The sequence below is a fragment of the Leiobunum rupestre genome, chromosome 4, assembly GCF_980474605.1.
Source record: "Leiobunum rupestre chromosome 4, qqLeiRupe1.1.hap1, whole genome shotgun sequence".
NCBI classification, from domain to species: domain Eukaryota; kingdom Metazoa; phylum Arthropoda; class Arachnida; order Opiliones; family Sclerosomatidae; genus Leiobunum; species Leiobunum rupestre.
The window spans coordinates 40,041,609-40,060,070 of NC_143387.1; the positions used below are offsets into that span (position 1 = coordinate 40,041,609).

At 38.5% G+C, this 18,462-nt stretch overlaps 1 protein-coding gene across 2 annotated transcripts in view; it reads right to left on the reverse strand.

Moving 5' to 3' along the window:
• Positions 1-3,377: 3,377 nt before the first annotated feature.
• Positions 3,378-18,462, reverse strand: part of plx (PTB_TBC1D1_like and TBC domain-containing protein plx) — a 45,866-nt gene continuing 30,781 nt past the window's right edge. For both annotated transcript variants that reach the window (XM_090171394.1, XM_090171395.1), the window contains exons 17-22: positions 15,814-15,965; positions 12,224-12,316; positions 7,088-7,247; positions 6,798-7,021; positions 6,391-6,624; positions 3,378-5,644 (exon numbers count right to left, since the gene is read on the reverse strand). In XM_090171394.1, the coding sequence (XP_090027520.1) occupies positions 4,973-5,644; positions 6,391-6,624; positions 6,798-7,021; positions 7,088-7,247; positions 12,224-12,316; positions 15,814-15,965 (1,535 nt within the window). In that variant the 3' untranslated portion in view covers positions 3,378-4,972. The remainder of the gene's footprint in view (positions 5,645-6,390; positions 6,625-6,797; positions 7,022-7,087; positions 7,248-12,223; positions 12,317-15,813; positions 15,966-18,462) is intronic.

Below are 18,462 nucleotides of genomic sequence, written 5' to 3' on the forward strand. Positions count from 1 at the left end.
GAAAAGTTTCCGTTATTTCAACAAGCACTATATAAACAATAGTTTGCAGGTCCTGGCTCTCGGAAATATTACTTTTTGGCGATTTCCATGCAGCTGTCTTATTTAAGCGCCTATTATCTTGAGCTGGTGGTTAAATTTAAAAAGTGCTAGTTTGTTTATTATTTGAGCATTGGCATAGACGTTGTCGAATTTGAAATTTAAAAATTAAATTATAATCTTAAACTAAAGAGTTCAAATTAAAATTCAAGCAGAGTTAACCGAATTTTTCAAGTCCGGCTCGATATTGGCAACCCGTTAAAAGTTCATTGGGGTCTATTTACTTCACATTTTATAAAGAGCTATTTTTTTACAAAGATTATATACAAAGGTAAGAATTATATTTCTTAGGCATCTACGTGCTGTCAAAGGCTAAAGCGCATATATATTTTGAAATTTCGTCGCTAAATAAATATCGGTGCATCGGGCGGGAATTAATAACATCGAAGGCTGCTAAAAAGCGGTCTCTCATTTACGACTTCTGCAAACAGATTAATTTATTTCAGAATATATACTCGATTGAAGTATGCTGGGGAATGTATCTCGATATTTTTCCGTGAACTGTGACCCCTCTCCTTTCGTTCCCTCAGGGTGCTGCAGCCGCGCGTCTTATCGAATTTTCTCCGCGAGAAGAAAAAATTATCGGGGACGCCCAAAACTACTACGTTCGCACTGAGAGATTTCAAAAAGCGATGGCAGCCAGGGTTTCGACATTTGCCAATGTAGCGTACGGGATTTTGAATCTCTAAGTGATTTCAGAAATCAGAAACTGATTTTGAGATTTCAGAGCAGTGGCGTAATTTAAAAAATTGGGCCCCAATGCAAAATGGGCCCGCTATGTTTACGCCAGTGTCAATTCACCCGTCGTGGTGGATGGCTAAGCTTGCGGGCCCCTATAAATTAGACGGGCCCCGATGCGTCGCATTGTGTGCATTGGACTAGTTACGCCACTGTTTCGGAGCATGATTTTCGGGTTTATTTTGAGATTTTGGAACTGATTTGCGGCCAGATTTCAGGATTTTAAAGTTGATTTCTAAAATCATTTTTCTCTAGAGTGTACGGGATTTGTAGGAATGTCGGACGCCTCGGATGACTGTGTTGTTGATTAACTATTGATACACACTAAAAGAGATACGCAAAAAACCTTTTTTTAAAATTAATATAATTAAGCGATGGGTAATTACATTTAAGGCACTATGGCCGACTTTGTTTTTCATTTTTTTACAGGCAAGGTTGAAATGACCCTATAGCACCTCAGTGCTACCAGAGATCCGGGTTCATAACCTGATTCATTTTGTATTTTCGGGAAATTATATATACTTATGGTTTTTAATTTTTCTACAACAGATGGCTTTGGCACTAAGTGTTAAATAAAATTGGCAAATTAAGTAATTAATTCGCCGAGTAACGATTTTAATTAGTCGCGATACGGTATTTTAAGCTTGTCGCTGGTATCAGTGGGATGTTTTCTCACGAAAGATCGTCACGTGCGCGAACGCGACCCGGGAAATTTAGTATCAAATGAAGGATGATAGTGATGTTCGGGGCGGGGTCAGGGTGGTGCATCACGATTTGCCCTCTTTAAGACTCGGGGATATATTTTACCGAGATAAAGCACGTTGAGGGGAGCGGGGTCATCTAGGAAAAGCAGACAAATTTTGGCTAGAAGGATCTCCGATTTCTTTCAAAGCGAGTGAAGGGAAAAAAGGTGATCGGCGACTCGTCCTTTTGGGGCTGGGGTTCCTGTATTTTATGTGAATTTTGCGAGGATTTCTCGCAATCTCGGAGTTTTTCAAAGAAATAAATCTTCTTTAAGGTGTTTTTTTATATACTCAAAGAGAGAGGGGCTGAATTTCGTAAAATCCGAAATAGAAAAAAACGTCAAACTCGGAAAATAATCTCTCTTCAACATCGCTACGCCTTTGCAGAGCCAAATTAGGTCTTTTAAATGACTTTAAAGTTTCGACTGACCTTCCGTTTCTATCGCGTTGCCTCGCGTTTCGCTTAATAGCGTTTTTTACGGGCCCTACGTGACGGCTCATTTCGAACCCAGAATGGAAGGGCGAAAAATGTTACTTTGTTTATAATAACATTAAAGTAAACAAAGTTTTATTTAATGATTTGATTGCGAAAGGGTTTTGCATTCGACGAACGTACGCGAAAGTTGGTTGAATCTTGTATATCTAACATAACGAACACTTGATTGTTTCATTTCACTTTCCTATGGCGGGGCTAGGTGCTGATCTCTTCGATGTACAAAACTTGCAGCTTTGACTGTAGTAAAGGAGCAAAAGGAGCCGGGTTTGATCCCAGTTTGTGGCACTGGTTGACAACTCGGAACCACTCCTTCCGCGTTGAGTTTACAAGTTATCTCCCCCACCGGTTTAAGTGGTTTTCATCCTAGATCTTCGGTTACCCCTTCCATAAAAACTTGTTGCCCAGGGTTAACGGTAATAGTGAGTGTAGGGAGCTGTTGGCTCGCGTGGCATGAAGGGCTTGCCAGCACCACCCTCCTGTTTAAAGGCATTAAAAGTCGCTAGTTGACTTATTCCTAAGGTGATGCCTTATTAGCCTAGCTGATTATTATTTTTTTATTTTTTTTTACAGATTTAGCATTAACGAAGTTTGTACTCTGCTTTATATAAACCTGTTATCTATGTTTAGACTTCCACTCGATACTGCAGGGTATCTCAATTAGCTCCAAGTTGTTTTCTCGAAAACTATAAAAGAAGTTGAATTTCGAAAATTTCTGGGTATAATAATAATTAAGGTCGGAATTTTTAAATTTAACCAAGTGCTTAAATAATGCAACGTTTTATATTAAGAATTATCTTTCCGCCGCTAGGTGCTAGAGTCAACGTGTCATTTGTAGATTGAAAATCCACGAAATTCTGATCTAATCAAATACCCGAGTCAGATATTGATGTAAAAATATAACTTTTTCGATGGATCATACCGAGAGGATAGTCATTGAAGTAATCACGCGAGAACATCACTGGAAATCAATAAATAAAAGGTGATAAATCGATGGAAATCAATAAATAAAAGGTGATAAATCGATGGAAATCCCGGAACAATAATTGTGAGAAATCACAAGATTAAAAAAATACAGTAATCAGGTGTATACATGTAGATTTAAGACTCCATAAATACGGCATTGGCACCTAGCTGCAAAAATTGATAACATTTGAAAATGAAAATGTACCTTTCAGACCACAACAATTCGATCGTCAACATCAAACACGTCAGTTGGACTATATAATTTTTTAGGTTTCTTCTGTAAGATCAACTGTAAAAAGCGGCCAGATCGTGTGGTTTAAGAAAGAATAACGAAAAAGAACTCAACATAAACATTTTATTCGAATAATTTAGTCGCTCTACAACAACGTTTTTCCTCGAGTCGAAAAATGATGACCTCATCATGACATAAAGCGAGCCTTTGAACTCCGCGAGTGTCGCGCGTTTCTGCGATCACAAATATCTTGGACAATTTCCTCCTTCATTATTATTTTTAAGTTAAATGACTTCTTCGAAATATTGACGCTTGCTACGGGAACGTATTTACGTGACTCAAAACTACGAGTAATTCGTTATATAACAATAAGATTTTCGGTGAAGCTAGACCATTTCAATGACAAAGAATTAACGGGTTCGTTTTAAACTAAATCTTGAAATCGAGGAGGAAATAAATTAAGAGCCCGCGATCGGCTATTCGTAGCACCGTTCAAATAATTGACAAGACTGCCCCGAATGTAATTATCAATTCTGGAAAAGTCGCGCTGGAATAGCCATTAGAAATTCCTAACATTCGTTTCATTGTGGATTAATAGTAGAAGTTACTGAGTAGGCGAGTTACTCTCTTTCCTGTTGACGTAGGTTGTTACTGTATCAGTAACGTATTAACAATAAGTACGACAATTAGCACCGTACTGATTTCTCAGAGTTATAACGCAATCAAGTTTTAGTTCAGCAAAGTCTAAATATATCCAAGGCAAATTAATACTACTTTGATTGCGAGTCCAAGTCGGAGCTGAGCCATAGTGTCATTGTAGAAAAAAGGTGCGGTATGTAAATTAGCATTAGAACAATAGGAAATGTCATACTTATTGTTATTACGTTACTTAAATACTGTAGCTAAGTAAAGGCTTAAGTCACTTCAGCCGTTGTAAGTATTTACCTCGACCGCAGAACCGCCACGCTAATCTGAAATGAACAAGAATTTTCCCGTAATTTTCGTTCCACGATTTTGTTAAATAAAATAGTTCGTCCCTCCAAAGTTTTCTTCCTCAACGAGGAATTAAGTTAGGTTTTCAATGGCGCTTGAAATTCCAAAACGTGAGGGTTCTGCCTGTTGAAAATCCCCATCGAAAGCCAGCTAACCGCTTTCGCCTTTTTTAGCTGCCAAAAAGGAACTCATCTTATTAATCCACGGTTTCATTTCGAATTAAAGATTCAAACTACAAAACTGCTAAAACTGGTTTCCTCTTTGGAAGAGGAAACGCTTCTTCTCTCCTAGTGGCTTAGGCTTAGCCCTAAACCTAAGGTCAAATTATGTCCAAACACTCGATTTTAAACTGAACCGAAATGTTTCCGACAGATTCTGCGTCGCAGATTCATCACGCGTCATTTCAGGAGCGTTTCGCCAGAACATTTCCGTTAAAGCACTTCTACTCTCTTTAATAACAGTTTTAAGGGGTTTGGGGGGTTGGGGTTCCGTTTTGACTCAAATTGTGACTATAACACGCGACTTTTGTTTCAGCGAAAACATATTTCCTAAAATATCCTAGACGCAAGATCGATAAATATTTGCTTTTTATAACGCACTCTTTTAATAAAACAACGCTATTTTTGAGACTATTTTTAGATACTAAAAATAAACTATGTTTTTAATTATATTCCTATCTGATAAATGCGTGTTTTTTTTTTTGGTTTGAAATCAAGCTGGTTTCAGCGGGTGGTCTATCACGTCGATTGAACCTCTCGACGCTGGTTCGGGCAGCGCGCCGACTTTGCCGACAGGAATGTGCTTTTCTTGTTGGTGAATTTCGGCGAAGATTTTGCGTTCGTCGTTCGCCGATTCGATACTTTGAACTTCGTTCTCGTAAATCGTCAATTTGCGCTCCCTCCCGTTCCGCCGTTCGAACTCTTGCTCGGCCAGTTTGCGCTCCTCCGCCAGTTTCGACTCTTGCTGCTGGCTCAATTGCTCGCTCAATTTCCTCACCGCTTTGCTCAGTTCCTCCTGGATGTTGCTGCCCTCGGCCACCACTTTCAGGGCGCCCAGCGACGGCGCGCGTCCTCGAACCTCGTCCTCGTCCTCGTCGTCCTCCTTCTGGGGCTTAGCGCTCTGGGCCGAGGACGCGGATGGGGCTTTAGCGGGGGTGGGCCCGGATGGAGGGGCTTGGGTGACGGTGGTGAGGACGCCACTGCGCCTCTGGTTGACGCCTCCGAAGTCGCCTTCCGATTCCAGTCTTTTCCTGAGCAGGTTCATGTTACGAAGGAGGGCTTCTCGTTCTTCTTCCAAGTCTCTGATTCGAGTTTCCAGACGCTTGACCGTACTCTGATATGACGATATCTGGTTATCTAACGATATGTTGCGTCCTTGGGAGGCCTGCGGTCAGAAATTTCATTACTTCGCAAAACCCCAAAATGTCTCGGGTTAATACATAGAAATATGTAAATTTTGATAAACGCTTCTATCTTATTATTTTCTATTTATAAGTATAAGGAGTATATGAATGTTATTCCTTTCTCCGAGTGACGTTTCTTCGTTTCAACTCAAATCGTTGAAGTCAGGAATCTATACCTCTACTTGGAATGCTTATCCTGCAGTGCCGTTTCGCGTATGGTAAGATCACTCTGACGGCTTTGGCCCCGCCTTCGAGATAAAAAATCCCCTCTGCGCGCGCTCCCCTCTCACGTTGTTGTTTGTTAAGTTAAAATAGTGACGTCAAAAAAACCGTCGGCCACATCGAGACGAAGATCTGCCCCGATAAGCATTCCAAGTAGAGGTATGGATTCCGGTTGAAGTCATAATTGAACAAGACGGCACAGCCACAATAGTAGCCTAGCACTCTTGATTTTACCCCTTTGATTAAAAACCGCGGCTCAGCACCAGCATAAGTAGATAGAGAGAACTAATACCAATCGAATGACTCATGAATTAAATTTATATCGAGTGCCGTTGAAGAGAATTCGTCGATTCCCGGGGACCTATACGGACCTATAGCTTCCACTGTATTATTCACCATCATCACCACCACCACAGCATACATCAGGAGCGAAAATAACAGCCTCTTCCTCTATACTAGAGGAAGAGGCTAAAAGGGTATTTTATTTGTCGCGCGAGAGTCTTACCTCGAGCTGATCGTACAGTTCGGAATTTTGTCTCTCCGAGTCTTTCTTGCTTAGTTCCAATTTGCGAGTGGCGTCTTCCTGCGCCTGCAATTTCTGTTGCAACCTTTCCATTTTCTTCCTGTCCGAGCCTTGTTGCGCGGCCTCCGAATGCGACGTCTGCGTGGACAGCGTCTGTCTGGCGCTATCCTGGAGTCCGAACGGCGTCCGGTACAAGAGCAACTCTTCTTGTAGAACCTCGAAGGGAAAGAGGAAAAAGGCGTCAAATAATCGTCAGAAATAATATTCCGCGAGTCGATTTTTCATTTTATACAATTGTCTGAGAAAACCCGCCGATGATTTCAATTGTAATTGCTCGAGCGGTCAAATAATAAGATTATAAGAGAGAAAGAAAGAACTCGTTTGACTACCTGGTACTCGACTCGGTAAGAGTGCAGCTGTCTGGATATGTCGAGAGTGAAGACTTGGTTGAAGAGCCTCTCCATCTGAATGATGCCCATGTTTGGTAAACTGGTCTTGAGGAAATCCATGGCGGCTTCGAAGCTCCGACAAGCCAGCAGTCGCTCCTTGTTGAGGCCCACCAGCACCAAGGCCACCTTAAACACGGCTTCTAACCCTTGAACGAAGATCAAATCTGCCAATACGTAAGAATACAATTCCAATTTGATCGCGATCGGACGCGTTGGAAAGGGTGTATTACCGAATAGCCTGGCGACGAAACCCAGCGGAAATTGGGACGCGAAGAGCGTGAGGAACCAGGGGGCGGCGTACAGCGTCGGCGCGATGTCGAACTCTTCGAAATGCTCGTGCACGTCGTGGTGAATGTCGTGAATGAGACGGGCCAGTTGGTACATCTGAATCTGATCATAATTCTCGTGTCATAAGAATCACAAAAGAGCTAAATCGTAAGCTAGGCCTAAGTAGTTCAGTTACTTCTTAACGAATGGTAACCACTCTATGGTAACAAAACATTTTTTTATGAAATGCTACGAAAGACCATACTATGTTTGAAGTTTTCTATATCGTATAAAGTGTTACTAAAAAAATACTCCAGTTTCCAATGGCAGGAATCCATACAGGGGCGTAGGAACGTTAGGGGGCAAAGAGAAACGAAAAGGGGTCTGGAGAACGGTTTTGAATTTTTAATGGAGTGTAGCTTCTCCGAATGCATGTGTACATTTTACTACTCTGTAAATTGGCGGGAAACTACTGAAATTTAAACAAAGTTGAGGTTCTATAAGCTTTATAATTTTATATGCTTTTAAAATGAGAATTTGAGAATTTTGAAGATTTCAACTGACCAAAATATTGGAGAAGGCAATAACAGTAGTTGCCCCTCCCAGCAAAATTCTAGGGAGCGATATTGCCCTCCCCTGCCCCCCCCCCCCCACCGGTTCCTAAGCCCCTGAATCCATATCTCTACTTGGAATGCTTATCCTGCCGTATCGGGTATTTTAAGATCACTCTGACGGCTTTGGCCCCGCCTACGAGAGAAAAAATCCCCTCTGCGCGCGCTCCCATCTCACGTTGTTGTTTGTTAAGTTAACATAGTGACGTCAAAAAAACCTGTCAGCCACATCGAGACAAAAATCTGCCACGATAAGCATTCCAAGTATAGGTATTGATTCCTGCCAATGGTTATAGAAATATTACCCAAATTTCGATTATACTGTTTTATTTGTTCTGTAAAATCTTGCAAATTTGTGTAAGTAAAATTTAGGTACAATCAAGCGTAATATGTATTTCGATTAATTGTTTGTCAGCATAGCGGTCGGCTTACAAATTAGTCGGATAAATTATTTTAAGTGCCCTTCTGAAGCACTGGACTCCGGGGAAGTCCCTATTCGTTCAAAATTGGTTCCTGGTTTTGTCTTTATTCTTTAATCATTATTAAGAAGACGAAATAATTTGAAAACCCAATTGTAAATGTTCTCCCCAATTAAGGCAGATCGCGTTCTTTTCCCACGTCTCAATTGGCGCCGAAATGGTTCCAGAAATGACATCACCTTCGCCATCACATCGACAACCGCACCAGTTAAAATTACGTAAGGAATTAGGCGATAAAACGGTACGTGTTACGGAGGTCAAAGAATGCGGATGGACTCTTTGGGGTTTTACGAAATTTTCATCGGTAAAACCGTTATAGCGACGATCGAAATGAGACAGTGAGGCCTATATTTTAAAAGTGATTAGGCCCGACACAATCAACCGGACCAAAAGTGTGTTTCTGCCTCTAGAAGGGTATTTCCCCGGCGGAAGGTGAGATGGCTCCTCATAGCTGGAATTAAATCCGAATTTCCAAAAAAAAATAAGACGCGGATTTGAAATGTTCTTGGTAACGGGCCAGTGTCGGCGGCATCTCTTCAAAAGTGACTGACCTTCAAAAGTTAAATCTATTTCACTGGTTCCTCCATAAAGTAAACATACGCGTTACTAACACCGCCATATAGAACACCCATGCCATCGGCTCGACAAAATCAGGGAAAAATTAATGTAAACAGGTTGAGACGTTTCGATGCTGTACAGGGGCTTTCGATTAGCAACCGACCGTTTCACTCAGAGAGTTTGCGAATACTACGAATTCGTGTCGGAAGTGTTTACGATCTTGTCAAAAATGTAATTTAAGAGAGTACTTTGAAATACTTCCTATCTATACTTTTTATTCTTAATATTTGATCTAATGCTTTCCATTACTAAATATTTGTTTTAATATTTTTCATTCTTAAATATCTGATCTGATACTTTCCATTCCTAAATGTCTGTTATAATGCTTTACATTTCTAAATATTTGATCTAATGCTTTCCATTCCTAAATATTTGATCCACTGCTTTTTATTCCTAAATATTTGATCTAATGCTTTCCATTGTTAAATATCTGTTTTTAGGCTTTCCATTGTTAAATGTCTGTTTTTAGGCTTTCCATTCCTAAATATTTGTTCTAATGCTTTCCATTCCTTAATATTTGATCTAATTCTTTCCATTCATAAATATTTGTTCTAATGCTTTCCATTCATAAATATTTGTTCTAATGCTTTCCATTCCTAAATATTTGATCCACTGCTTTTTATTCCTAAATATTTGATCTAATGCTTTCCATTCCTTAATATTTCAGCTAATGCTTTCCATTCCTAAATATTTTTTCTAATGCTTTCCATTCCTAAATATTTGATCCACTGCTTTTTATTCCTAAATATTTGATCTAATGCTTTCCATTCCTTAATATCTGTTTTTAGGCTTTCCATTGTTAAATATTTGTTCTAATGCTTTCCATTCCTTAATATTTGATCTAATTCTTTCCATTCCTAAATATTTGTTCTAATGCTTTCCATTCCTAAATATTTGATCCACTGCTTTTTATTCCTAAATATTTGATCTAATGCTTTCCATTCCTTAATATTTCAGCTAATGCTTTTTATTCCTAAATATTTGTTCTAATGCTTTCCATTCCTAAATATTTTTTCTAATGCTTTCCATTCCTAAATATTTGATCCACAGCTTTTTATTCCTAAATATTTGATCTAATGCTTTCCATTGTTAAATATCTATTTTTAGGCTTTCCATTCCTTAATATTTGATTTAATTCTTTCCATTCCTTAATATTTGATCTGATGCTTTCCATTCCTAAATATTTGATCTGATGCCTTCCATTCCTAAATATTTGTTCTAATGCTTTCCATTCCTTAATATTTGATTTAATTCTTTCCATTCCTTAATATTTGATCTGATGCTTTCCATTCCTTAATATTTTATCTGATGCTTTCCATTCCTAAATATTTGTTCTAATGCTTTCCATTCCTTAATATTTGATCTAATTCTTTCCATTCCTTAATATTTGATCTGATGCTTTCCATTCCTAAATATTTGTTCTAATGCTTTCCATTCCTTAATATTTGATTTAATTCTTTCCATTCCTTAATATTTGATCTGATGCTTTCCATTCCTAAATATTTGATCTGATGCTTTCCATTCCTAAATATTTGTTCTAATGCTTTCCATTCCTTAATATTTGATCTAATTCTTTCCATTCCTTAATATTTGATCTGATGCTTTCCATTCCTAAATATTTGTTCTAATGCTTTCCATTCCTTAATATTTGATTTAATTCTTTCCATTCCTTAATATTTGATCTGATGCTTTCCATTCCTAAATATTTGATCTGATGCTTTCCATTCCAAAATATTTGTTCTAATGCTTTCCATTCCTTAATATTTGATCTAATTCTTTCCATTCCTTAATATTTGATCTGATGCTTTCCATTCCTTAATATTTGATTTAATTCTTTCCATTCCTTAATATTTGATCTGATGCTTTCCATTCCTAAATATTTGATCTGATGCTTTCCATTCCTAAATATTTGTTCTAATGCTTTCCATTCCTTAATATTTGATTTAATTCTTTCCATTCCTAAATATTTGATCTGATGCTTTCCATTCCTAAATATTTGTTCTAATGCTTTCCATTCCTAAATATTTGTTCTAATGCTTTCCATTCCTTAATATTTGATTTAATTCTTTCCATTCCTTAATATTTGATCTGATGCTTTCCATTCCTAAATATTTGATCTGATGCTTTCCATTCCTAAATATTTGTTCTAATGCTTTCCATTCCTTAATATTTGATCTAATTCTTTCCATTCCTTAATATTTGATCTGATGCTTTCCATTCCTTAATATTTGATCTGATGCTTTCCATTCCTAAATATTTGTTCTAATGCTTTCCATTCCTTAATATTTGATTTAATTCTTTCCATTCCTTAATATTTGATCTGATGCTTTCCATTCCTAAATATTTGTTCTAATGCTTTCCATTCCTAAATATTTGTTCTAATGCTTTCCATTCCTTAATATTTGATTTAATTCTTTCCATTCCTTAATATTTGATCTGATGCTTTCCATTCCTAAATATTTGATCTGATGCTTTCCATTCCTAAATATTTGTTCTAATGCTTTCCATTCCTTAATATTTGATCTAATTCTTTCCATTCCTTAATATTTGATCTGATGCTTTCCATTCCTTAATATTTGATCTGATGCTTTCCATTCCTAAATATTTGTTCTAATGCTTTCCATTCCTTAATATTTGATTTAATTCTTTCCATTCCTTAATATTTGATCTGATGCTTTCCATTCCTAAATATTTGTTCTAATGCTTTCCATTACTAAATATTTGTTCTAATGCTTTCCATTACTAAATATTTGATCCACTGCTTTTTATTCCCAAATATTTTATCTAATGCTTCCCATTCATTCCTTTGATCTAATACTTTTCCTTAGTGCATATTTGACCTAAATTTTAATGTCGAAATATTTGAGAAAATGCGTGGAGTCCAAGGAGATAGCGGTAACTTCAGCTCACCCTGTACAACGAGCGCGGCGTTCCCGGAGCGTGAGCCACTATCCCTGCCATAAATCAAGAAACGATTCCATCATTTTTCCCCGCTAAGAGAAGGCGTGGTAGGCTGTCCAGCCAGAAGCTGGGCTCGTAGCTGGAGAAATCCCGCGTGGACTGACGCTGAAATGGGGGATTCCCCGCTATCTATCAGTGGCTTGACAAATGAATCGCCGGAAGACCAATAAGGCATTAAATCATTCGGGAAATTTATAGACGCGCGGTCGACGGACGAAATAAAAGAAATTGACGATAAAAACCCCCGCAATTAAAATCTGCGGGAAATCCAGCTAATTGTTGACTCTTGACTGCGGAAAATTATTTCGCGGTTGTTGTTGAGGTAGGTTTTTTCGGCGAAGGTCGTTCGGGTTTGGTCGGGTTCGATATTATTTATTGGCGTCGGCGATGTTAGTTATCGGTGAGCCACTAATTAGTAAATTCGTCGTACCTGCAGCGCTACCATGTCTGGCTTGTATTGTTTGCGGAACCCCAACCGGAACAGCACGTGCCGCATCAGGTGGAACGCCTCCTCCTCGCTCATCTAAATTCATTCATTAAAAACAAGAAACATTTTAGAAATTAGTATTCGTGAAATGTCGACTTTTATCGTGATCAGATGGAAATTGTGGCGAAACCTCCCCCACCCCTTTTTTGCAATATTTAGCCTCTTAAGCTCGTTTAATCGTGTGGTTTGGCCAATGTTTTGGGTTAACCCGACAAACCCGGTTATCCCGATAATACCTCCACCGATGTTTACTGATTCCAATATAAGAAAGTAGAATGCCGATCAGTTGAAAAAATTAATTAAGCTTCTGTATACTATAAAGAATTGTAATTAAAAAATATAATTGAAAAATTATTTAATTCTTATATTTAAAATCTAATCAATGTATACCGCTATTTCCACCGATATCGTGATTTGCATTAACCGATATTTCAAGCGATGTCAAGATTTACAAACACCGGTAATTTGACCGATATAACGATTTACCGATATTTCAACCGATGTAATAATTTACGAATACCGATATTTCAACCGATGTAATAATTTACGAATACCGATATTTCAACCGATGTAATTATTTACGAATACCGATATTTCAACCGATGTCATTCTTTACGAATACCGATATTTCAACCGATGTCATTCTTTACGAATACCGATATTTCAACCGATGTCATTCTTTACGAATACCGATATTTCAACCGATGTCATTCTTTACGAATACCGATATTTCAACCGATGTCATTCTTTACGAATACCGATATTTCAACCCATGTCGTAATTTACATATATCCAATTATGATTTAATGATACTGATATTTTAATCCGTAACCGAATATTATTTCATTCGATAAATATTATACCGACATTGATCATATCTGTATTTTAAATCGTACACTATACTAACAGTAAATTTCTAATTCGCAATTATAGTTTAAGGTCGTCCTATTAAGTCTGGTAACCTTCCAAACGTCTTTCCATAATTACAGATTTGCATCAATTGCGCCTTTGGAACAGCTTTCAACTTCGAGTAGCACATTTAGAATTTCCGTTTCGAGCTTGTTAATTTTATTTTTTCAATGATAATAGGAACCTCTCCACGTTGATATTCTACCATTATTATTAATATACCATGTATTAGTAGTTATAGAAAATTGATATTATGCCTTAGTGTTGTAGTAACTCGAAATGTTTTTTAGAGTTTTTGTTCCAAGTAAATAGAAATATAGATAAATAATCGTACACATTTTGACACGGAATAATCATTAATCTTGACACGGAAAATATCCCAAGTCCGAAGGCGGAAAATGGTGTATTATTAATGATTTCTAGACGAGAAGAGTCTGCATTGAGTGAATGGATCAATCATTGTCCGAAATTGATTGATCAATGATTTAATGAACCAATTGATAAATTATTCGCGTATGGTCGACTTATTAACCTTCGATAAAAGGAAGTAATATTAAATGCTATTGAAAGTGGTTCTATATCTTCGGCCATTATGGGTACGTGCGAAAAAAACGTCATTTGAAAGTTGTTTCGGCTTATAAGGTTAAGTAATAATGTGTTTATTATTGATAACATAAGTGTATAATATTGTCCCGTAAGTTTTTCACTTTGGGGAATATTTTACTGAGAGCTAGTAATGGAGTGACGTCATCACCAGAAGAAAATTTCCCCCTAGCGAGGCGCTGTCAAAGGCTACGTGTGACGCGTTAGCAAGCGGACGCCAAACGGCGACGAAGCCCGTAATGCAGTCCAGCCCCGGACTGACCATAGGGCAGATCGGGCAAATGCCCGATGGGCCGGTGTGGTCAAAGGGCCGTGAGGCCCTCTAGCCAGCATGACAATGTAGTGTTTTTGTGGGAAGAAGGGGCCGACGTTTCAAAAAGGCCGGGCTGGTTTTAGGTCCCAGTCCGGACCTGATGCAGTCTGTCTTGTGAATAGCTCTCAGTAAAACTTTTGCATGTGAAGAATAGGAAGTGTCACACTTATGTAATAATATAATACACTGATGTTAAAATCTATGGCAAAATTATCTTTAACATTGCTCCTAATCTCCCTCATGCTAAAAAATTAAATAATAATAAAAAAAGCTAGGCTAATAGCTAAGGCACCACCTTAGTTAGGCCCAAGTCCTCTAACGATTTTTAATGCCTCTTAATTCAGGTGGCCGGATTACAATGCGTAGGAGGGTGGTGGAAAACCCTTCATGCCACGCGAGCCAACAGCTCCCTACACTAACTATAACCGTTAATTTCAACAAAGCTTTTATGGAAAGGGGAAACCGAAGAACTCAGTGGAAAACCCCTTTGGAGACAACTTGCAAACTCAACGCGGAAGTTGTTCACGGCCACGAGCTGGGATCGTTTTTCCTTCCCCAGGGCCACCGAGAGCGGGCCCGGGCCCTGGTGAAAAGTAAATGGCGGGCCCCAAGATAGCCGTCACTACTGCAGATAGCTATACTTTTTCGGAGTGAAACCCGGTATAAGTATACCTCTTTTCTTCAACCCCGAGCTCCTAGGCTGCCCGGGGCCCGGTAATTTGTACCGACATTATTATATTATCCCCAAGCCTTAATAAATAGGTTCTTCGTTTTAGAGTATCGCCACAAGATTTCGATTGTTATTTTTATACAAACATTTTAATATTAATAGATAATAGACAGTTTAAGGTAACACTCGGGGCTCTATTTTCCTGTTGATTTCTGTTTTTTTTAAGCTGATTTTGAGAGTCTAGAACTGATTTTCACCCAGATGATCAGATCTCGGGATTTTCAAGTTGATTTCAAGATTTCTAAAATCATACATTGTATTTCTCTAGAGTGTTCGGGATTTTTACGAATGTCGGACCCTCGCAAAAAAATGGCATAGACTAAGGCATAAGTGTATAATATTGTTACTTAAGTGTGACACTTCCTATTCTTCACATGCAAAAGTTTTACTGAGAGGTATTCACCAGGCAGACTGCATTACGGGCTTCGTCGCCGTTTTGCGTCCGCTCGCTAACGCGTCACCCGTAGCCTTTGACAGCGCCTCGCTAGGGGGAAATTTTCTTCTTGTGATGACGTCACTTCGTTACTAGCTCTCACTGCTCTCAGTAAAATATTCCCCAAAGTGAAAAACTTATGCAACAATACTGTACGTTAAAATAATTTATCAAATAACATATTTTTAACTATTGATTTTGATTTGGATTTAGATGTTCGCGTTGACGAATTGTCATGAGTTGCTGACACCTAGTAGCAACAAACACAGCACCCCACACAAGGAGAACGCAGCTAGCCTTTAAACACGCTAACGCAGAGTTGCGTACAAATTTCATTGGACGAACCTTTACGCTGAACGTTTTACGTTAAGGGGAAAGACAATTTCCGAATTTTCCCCTTCCGACGACAGCAGGCGCTAAAACGTCTAACCAATGAAAACTGTACGCGAGAAAATGCACTACTTTTGACGGGTTGCGTTCTCCTCGTGTGGGGGGCGGTGTTTGTTGCTCCCAGCTGAACCTCTGTAATGAGTGGGGATACTGACGTGTAAGAGAAGCACTCCGGCGACGAAGCTTAAGCCTTGGCAATATCCAACCAAAGGGTCCAGTAAGGAATAGGCCTTCAGCAAGTTGAAAAGCGAGAGTTGTCCCGCCCCCAAAGGCTGCGCGAAGTACGGGTGACTTGGAAATGTTCGACCTGCAACCACAAAAACTTGCGTTATTAAAGCTAGAATCAAAAATTGGCCTCTACAGGGGTACACGCCGTTCACAAGGGTTTGCCCATTTTTGTTCAGATTTCAAAATAAAGAGGAATTAACGAAATTAAAGATAATATTAGTGTACATGGCAACCTAGCACACAGAAAACGTTATTTATATTTTGTGTATTTGATAAATTAATATGTTCGGTCTCGGTCCTTTTGTGATTTAAAAAGGTGAATTATTCAGTCACTATGTTATGATTTAAAAGTATAGAAATTTTCAGTGACCAGTTCAGATTTCAAAGTATAGACATTTTCAGTGACCAGTTCAGATTTTAAAGTATATAAATTTTCAGTGACCAGTTCAGATTTCAAAGTATAGAAAATTTCAGTGACCAGTTCAGATTTAAAAATTATAGGAATGTTGTGTGACCAGTTGATAATAAAAAAGTACAGAAATGTTCAGTGACCAGTTGATATTAAAAAGTATAGACATGTTCAGTAACCAGCTGAGGTTCAACAAGTGTAGAAACGTTCAGTGACCAGTTATGATTTAAAAAGTACAGAAATGTTTATTAACAAGTTAATATTTAAAAAGTAATGAAACGTTCAGTGACCAGTTAAGATTTAAAAAGTACAGAAATGTTTATTAACAAGTTAATATTTAAAAAGTAATGAAACGTTCAGTGACCAGTTAAGATTTAAAATAGTATAGAAATCTTCAGTGACCAGTTAAGATTTAAAAAGTATAGAAATCTTCAGTGACAAGTTCAGATTTAAAAAGTATAGAAACGTTCAGTGACCAGTTAAGATTTAAAAAGTATAGAAATCTTCAGTGTCCAGTTCATATTTAAAAACGTATAGAAATCTTCAGTGATCAGTTCAGATTTCGAGATTTGAGTGACCCTTTATTATTTCAAAACTGAAGATATGAACGTAAAAACTGAGAAAAAAAATGGAATCAATTCGATTCAATAATTTGAATATGGCCAGATTCGAAGTCTTTCGACCTCCGTGAATATTCATCGTAGAAATAATTCGTCGCAAACAAAAGCAAAAGTCAATTTTAACGCGACTTCTGACAATATTTGCGCGTAAATCGAACTTTATTTATCGTCTATGCGAAAGTAATTAGCTCGAGTTTTGTAAAAGGAAAATAAAACCAGTTTCTTGGAATAAAAACACCCCGTCGAGATTTAGATTCCACGATGCGAGCTTGCCTTTCTAGTCTCTCCGTAGAGACGCTGGTGCCGCGAAAGGTCGTAACGGGTTGGTGGATCTTCGCCGGGATGGTTTGGGGGGGCGCCAGAAGGTTGGGTCAGGTGAGGAAGATGCGGGATTTAGCGGGAAACGAGAATAGGTGAAGGGTCGGGATCCGCCCTCTCCGGGGAATTGAAACAGGGGTACGTAATCACGGTTTCGACCTCTCTATATCCTCCTATCCCAAATGTACGCGAAACAGAAACGAATTCTATGGAGGAATGGTTCCTAGATATTCGCCCAAAAACGCGGCTATTACACCTGTATTTTTTAATAGCAATTTAGCTATTAAGCAGTTCCGCTTAAATTAAATGGTTTTTTATTATTGAAACGACAGGTTATGAAGGCGGGATTGAGAACGGGGTAACTGAAAGGCCATGGACGAACAGGGTTCAATCTTAGGTCCCTCGTCGGTTCATCCTGAGGTCATAAGGATCACCAGGACGCCAACTCTACCACAGACTACCAGGAAAATTTGTACTGTTCATTTTGGCGAAAATTAATTTGTTTTTAATTATTATTTACTTTAATTTGTTGCCCAGGAGATACGTTACCCCAAAGATATTGGCTGATATCCAGGGCTCCAGGCAAAGACTGGCCAGGTCGCTGAAGGCCCCCGGCTCAAGGGGGCCCCAAATTGCTAATAATAATTTTTTTCTAAAGGTTTCAAATTAATGTGGCGAGGTCGCCGAGGGGCCCCGACTCAAGGGGGCTCCAAATTGCTTATAATAAATTTTTCATAAAGGTCCTTTAGACGCGTTTGACGTTTCTAATTAATGTGCGCGTAGAATCTAAGTACACTTTAAACGTTATTTATTGTCCTTTAAATAACCATTTAGATTTTAATTCCAAACCCCCACAACGTCCGGTAATGGGGGCTCTCTTCAGTCTCTAGCCCAGGGCCCCCAAATTAGCCAGTCCGGGCCAGCTGATATCATGCGCACCAATAAAAACGAATTTTAAGAATGACCTGAAAAATTAATTAAAGATCGACTGCGAGCGCGTTGCGATGTTAGATCATTTAACATTCTAATTGACCCGTGGTAAGTATAAAAAAAGAGACCAGCTAAAATTTTACCCGTCAACGGTATCTTAATTTCTAAATATGGGTCATGATGTAATCGGTGCGATATTATCCTTAGATCAACTAGATTACAAAACGTGGTTGAATTTGGATTCGAGATTCGGTAATAAGGAAAAATGCGCATGGATGTTTTGGGTAAAGCGCTGATTT